Source organism: Opisthorchis viverrini (genome assembly GCF_000715545.1).
Source record: "Opisthorchis viverrini unplaced genomic scaffold opera_v5_178, whole genome shotgun sequence".
NCBI classification, from domain to species: domain Eukaryota; kingdom Metazoa; phylum Platyhelminthes; class Trematoda; order Opisthorchiida; family Opisthorchiidae; genus Opisthorchis; species Opisthorchis viverrini.
Genome location: NW_008751835.1, coordinates 446925 through 453024, shown reverse-complemented (window position 1 = coordinate 453024; position 6100 = coordinate 446925). Strand labels below are relative to the sequence as shown.

Genomic DNA, 6100 nt, shown 5'->3' with positions numbered 1-6100 from the left:
ATAACGTTCCACCCAAGAACTACGAGTATTTGAACATACAAAGCGCGCCTCCTTCTTCCAGTATTAAATGTCAGGCTTGAATTCGCAGTGCACACGTCCTTGAAGCAGAATATTTTTATTGATTTAGGCGATGTCAAGGTGCCTGTTTTCTTATGCTATTTCCATTTCGTCATTCACCACGAACACCGGCTTCCAAGACGCGTGCTGCTTTTGGTGGAAGTGATTGAGGTTCACCACGATGGTAGTGAAAGACATCTTGGCAGTCAACAATATCCTTGTACCAAGCATTTAGTTTCTCCCCAACCAGTTTATGTTCCCCTCCAAAATATGAGTTTTTCCACCTTAGTTTCACTAACTACAAGCGCTTTTTTGGTCCGATTAAAAGAGATACTGGTGGCAATCAATTGCCACGGGAAATAAAACTTGAGTGTGTGTATACAGCTGGCTCCAAAAAGGACATTGCCCGCGCGATTTCCCTTTTCATTTGGTTGAAGTGACACGAACCACCACGTGACAGGAGGTTCAAAGTAATCACTAATGCTACTTCATAGATTGATTGTACTTTTGAGTCTCGTTAAATAGAGTGAGGTGAATGATGCTTAGAAATACCTTCATCTTTATTAAACTCAACAGTGACGATCCCGACTCATAAAAACTCTGCCCCACATAATAAAAATCCTACTTCCAAACCTAAAAACAACAGTCAATCAACACAAACAACTTTAAAGTGTGAACTCAAATGAATAATTAATAAGATTGTACTTCTTTTGAAAAATGACAAGGAAATGAAGATGATTTATGTTGTGCTCATTTGGATTTAACTTCAGTTGTTTGCTATCATTTTACCGTCTGGAAATTCTTTTCAGGAGTGCATTTCACAGCAAAAGGGTCCATGATTGTAGACTCATGATGAAAATGGATATATGGTTTCGATCGACTTCAGAATATTTGTCACGGAATAGTTTCTCACTGATGATGATTTCGGGGTGGCACAACGGGAAAGTACGATTCATTAATATTGAACACGTGATGGTCTATCAAAGGGACGAATTACTTACTTGAAGGGATCTGGAACTTAAAATACACAGTCTCTCAAATTTGTCTTATACTTCCAGAAGAATAGAATCTCCTCTTGCCAATTAACGAACAAAGGAAATGGAGTTTGGAAACCACTTCAGACGGAAATCCGAGGACACAGTACAAACGAAAGGAGAAAATCCAAGAAAGGAAATTTAACCTGTAGACAAATGAGTCATCGCGGCCTCTGACCAAGCCACCTGTATGCAGTTGGAATCAACTTCACTGCCTCTCTGTGTAATGGATCAACTGCCGAAAACTGTAAGCACCAAAGGTGACCCCCCCTTTCGTGGCTTCCTCATTAGACTAGAAGTTGCTTTACCCGAGGGGCATTAAGTTAAACTTGTAAAAAGCAGCAGTAAGTTCGACGGCAGCGCAAGCAGCAGCGATGTGTCAGGACGCACCCAGGCATGGAAAAAGTACATGTGCAAAGGGTGACGCATCCCCAAGGTCATCATCGGCACGACACGTCCATAAAGCAGGTGCGTTGGCGGAGCTCACCAAGCATGGCTTAGCAACATACGACCAGCGTATTGGGCCTGAGAGTGTTCACGACAGGAACACCGCCATTGGCTGTACTGAGCGAACAAGTGAACGACCATATTTGGCCATTTAGTCATCCTATATATTACGCAGACGCTCTGTATGTTTTGTTCTGGCAATACAGCCGTGTCCCCAGTTCTCTGTCTCCTCCCTATCGCGTAGTCTGGCAGGCTCAGTGCAGACGTAACCCATAGACGGCCACGCACGATACAACACAATGCAAACCGAAAATCACATAGAGAGGACAGCAGATAAATACACAACCTCCTGTTTGTGTCAGGTGATTGATTTTGGTTCATTTTGGCACTTCTAGTGAAAAGAACTACGTATCCTTTCATGACATGATTGAAAGGATCGGAATCTCGTTAAGGCGAACCGTTATCTAAGTTAAACAACCTGACTACTTGTGAATGTAAAACTATGAACCCAACTAGTCATCCATTTTGACACACACAGACTGGGGATTTAATCACATGCAGTCAGATCCTGAAAACCTCACTCATACGAAGCTTTTTGCCTACATTAAGATTGTTTAGACGAGTATAGAGGGAACTGATCACAGAACTATTTGCCTACCGGTTGTAAGATGCTGACAGGTAAACCATGCGTCTACTAACTGGTCTTTATTAAACATCGGTTTTTCACAGAGGAAACTAATCACAAGGTTACTGAAAACTCTTCGACAGCCCACGACCGGTTTTGCCCTTCTTAGGGCTCATCAGGTATGCACGCCGGGTGGGTTTCCGTCAACCTTATGATCTACATCGGTTTTGTTGTCACTAGCCGTTTACTCAGACAATATATTCACTCGTGGATAGCCCCGGCTGTTTACCTGAACGAGGCATCGAGTGTTCTGAATAAACTATGGGCTTCGGATGCCGCCTACTTGGTGAGCCCAAATAGGTGGTACAGGTGGCTTCGCAACAGTCCCAACTGTGCCTCCAGCTGTTTACTTTGCCTGGCAATAAACAGAGCCTCAATCATGTTGAGCTATCTGAAATTCGGGCAGCAAGAGAAACGGTTGGCAAAATGTGGTCGATGCAACGGCGTGGTTAAAACGTCTTCGTAGAGCAAGGTGCCAAAGCCGCAAACGATTTGAGCAGAACGGATACTGCACAGTCTGTGAGCAAATGCAACTATAGTTAAATAAATAAGCAAATAAGTAAGTAAATAAATAAATAAATAAAAAAACATAAATAAATCTCCGAAAGAGGGATAAGGAAACGGCTGTTGGTTCATGCTCAAACTAAGAAAAGTGGCGGGTGAGAATGCGTCCAATATACTGCTAAGCCAAGAAAATCCGAACCACTGTGGCATGAGGCATGGGTGAAGAACAATTTTATCAGATTGTCGGGAAACTGCCAGAAACAACGCGGATACCAGTATGATCAACGGTTATCAATAAATAGCGTAAGCGATGGAGACCGATGACCGTCGCCAATTAAACTTTATCCGATGATTGAGATAGATTCTCAGTGATTTGACGCACGCTTGAGCAAAATGTACTGATAAGCTGAAGTAAACGTGATAACACGCCCGACCACCTGTGAAGGAACAAACAAGCGTACAGGTTTTGACACGGATGGCGTCAATCTGAGTAGAGACCAACTTACCTCATGGAGAACATAGGCCGCAGAGTACACATTTTCCTCAATCAGGCGATCAATCCCAACTTGTGCCTTGTCTCTGTCTCCATAGGGTTGGGATGCCAAAATTTCATAGGCTACTTGGTGACGCTGGGTCGAATTGAAATACGAGTCTGGGACATTGCTCCCGAGAAATCTGTGAGACGGTGAGATATGGGAAACGAATTGAAGGAGACGAAATTTGCACAGGTTTGGACGCGTGGGTATTCATAAATGCGTCCTCAACAACACCACTATATTCGACACACAATGCGATTATACCCAAACGCCAGGTAAACCGTTACAGGCATCGTACTTGTAACTTAGATCCGGAACGAACAAACGTACGACTAGGAACTCCATCTTTCCGACTTTTTGGATCTCAGATAAAACACCAAGGCTTATTGACTTTAGACTGTATTCCATCTGACCATGAGCACAGCTCGGCTTGCTGGTGAGTATAGTATCAGCCGAAGTTAGGCTTATATTAAAATTCAAGGAGGTACCGTGCAGCCGCGACGAACAAAATACGTCCAAGTAAGCAAATAATCACCGATCCTTGAGCTAATATCTGAATGTACTGCCACATCGGTAATATGAAAACAGTCGAGTTGTTCCGCTTGAGCATCCTTTAAATGGTCAGGTGTCGCGTAATCTGCAAGTGGAATTCGAGCCGAGTCACCCAATCATGGACACAAGCAATCAAAAATTCACGGGTAATGTTACACTCGAGGTCTTCCACAGGTCAGGAGTTTATGCTCTACCTCGAAGTTGGAGCTCACCAGTAGGACGGCCAAACATTATCTCAGTACAAATCAAAGTGGATGTAGGAATCCAAGTCGTGAAGCTACGCCAGTCTTATCAAACGTTTGTGCTACAACTAGGAGAGGGTACACCTACCTGAGCGCACAAAATGTCAACGAGACTGACACCTATTAAGGACAACATTGCCAACCAGTTGTTCATCACTGTTGTCGTTTGGCCACGTGACCTATAATATTTGTTGTTGGTTTTTGCATAGTTAATGAACAGAGCGATGCCGCTAATGAAATAATCTAAAAAAATAATTACAATCGGAATGTATCAACAGTGGAGAACCATGATAATGTTGGGGCGAAGTAAATGCACGTGATAGGTGTTGCCGACCTTTTGGTCTTGCAGTCAATTTCTGCCTACTGCTGAATTAGCGTTCCCATGTAACAAGTATGCAGTTGTCCTGATGTTACCCACCAAAGACAGTCTCATTGTCATGCTTTCTTGGGCTTGAAGACGCCTAATGACATCATGACCAATGAATTAGTCTTCCGTTGTCTCAGGACTAGGGTAGTTAAAGGAACTTCCATAAGCACCCTAGTCTCTTGAACCGAACAAAACAGGGGACTATTGCGTCTAGAAGTTTTCACCGGAATTAAGGTACTTGGGAATTTGTTCAGTGTCCTTGCAGTCAACCTATACAGAATGCAGATAAACTCTATTCAGCCGTTGCATCTTCAACCAGCAGCGCGAAGCTCTAGGCGAGTCATGTCGGCTAAATCATACGGTCCTGTGTCAGCAAACCATAGGACGCTTGGGAGAAATAATTCACATAGAGAGTGAATCTTCTATCCACTCGACCGGACAGTCAACACGTGACCACGGAATGGGAATTCCGTGATTGAAGGATGGACGGTGTTTTATATTGCCCAATTACTAGAGTTAACCACTTTATCGACAAGTCAGTCGGTTTTTCCGCATAGACTGACAAAGTCTCGATTGTGGAATTCAGCTTTTATGCATACCTGAGATGTAGAACTGAGGCAAACTCTGGTGTTCGTCCACTTCTGGACAATACTGTTTACTCTTGGTTTGACGGCCAAGTCAGTTAGGTACTAAAAACCGAGAGTAACGGTGCAGGAAATACACATTGACTACCGGGAACGAGGGTTTGAGTTTCACTGAGAAATAAGGAGAGAAAACAGTTCATAGTAGCCAAAAGTCTTTAACAATTTAGTTATCTATAGTTATCATTATCAGTTAAGTCATCTTATGCCTGTTTTCCTGAGTGGCGTAAGCCTTTTTGGCGAAATTTACTAGGGGCGTATGAAAAATTCAGTGCTCATATTTTTGGTACCCTTCGATGTTCGACTGTTCTCCTCAGTATCCTTTTTAGTGCCAGTCGATCCAGCCTACGAATCCTGTTATTCTGGTCGTCACGAGCTGCCTGTATGTCAGCAGATGAGACCTACCGCTTTTGGTCATGCCGACTAGTTGGTTTCCTTAATCGGATGTATTTCAGCATCAATTAAAGTACCAACTCGACTATGCTTCTTGGGCAAGCAGGAACTTGTGCGATTGTAAAAAAATCTGATGACCCCCACAAAGGCTATTTATATGGGCTTATGAAAACCGGTGATTTCGCTACAGTGAGAGTGATAATTGATATCGTGTGACGTCTGTTTGCTGTGGCCGTGTCGTGTGGTCGAGTTCACTGCGACGATCGCTACTTATAGTCATGCGCGAGTAACACCGAATATGTCGGTTTGCTGGATTGTGCCCAGGCATCAACGTTTCTCTATGCTACATGTGTGGCTCTCTGGATTCTGCGGCTGACATAGGATGTGCATTAAGTCTAGGAACTGTGGTTCGATTGTCAGATGTTTTTAGCGGGGTTGACACAGTAGAGTACAGGCTACAATCGAGTTTTTCTTGTGGAAGTCTGGAGACGGACGTACCGTTATGACGAAAGCTCGATATAAAGAAGATATACTGTACTACTGGATTAGCGGAGGTTTAGGCTGTTGCGGTCTATTTACGCTATCGATCCCTTCCCGTTATCATACCGGACGCTCTACACTTTGATTCTAGAATATGTTGGT

The 6100-nt window shown here is 43.5% G+C and overlaps 1 protein-coding gene across 1 annotated transcript in view; it reads right to left on the bottom strand.

Moving 5' to 3' along the window:
- Window positions 1-6100, bottom strand: part of T265_07620 (hypothetical protein) — a gene marked incomplete at both ends in the record, with an annotated part of 112011 nt that overhangs the window by 65648 nt on the left and 40263 nt on the right. Inside the window, one exon of the mRNA XM_009173188.1 lies at window positions 3234-3402. Coding sequence (XP_009171452.1) covers window positions 3234-3402 — 169 coding nt within the window. The remainder of the gene's footprint in view (window positions 1-3233; window positions 3403-6100) is intronic.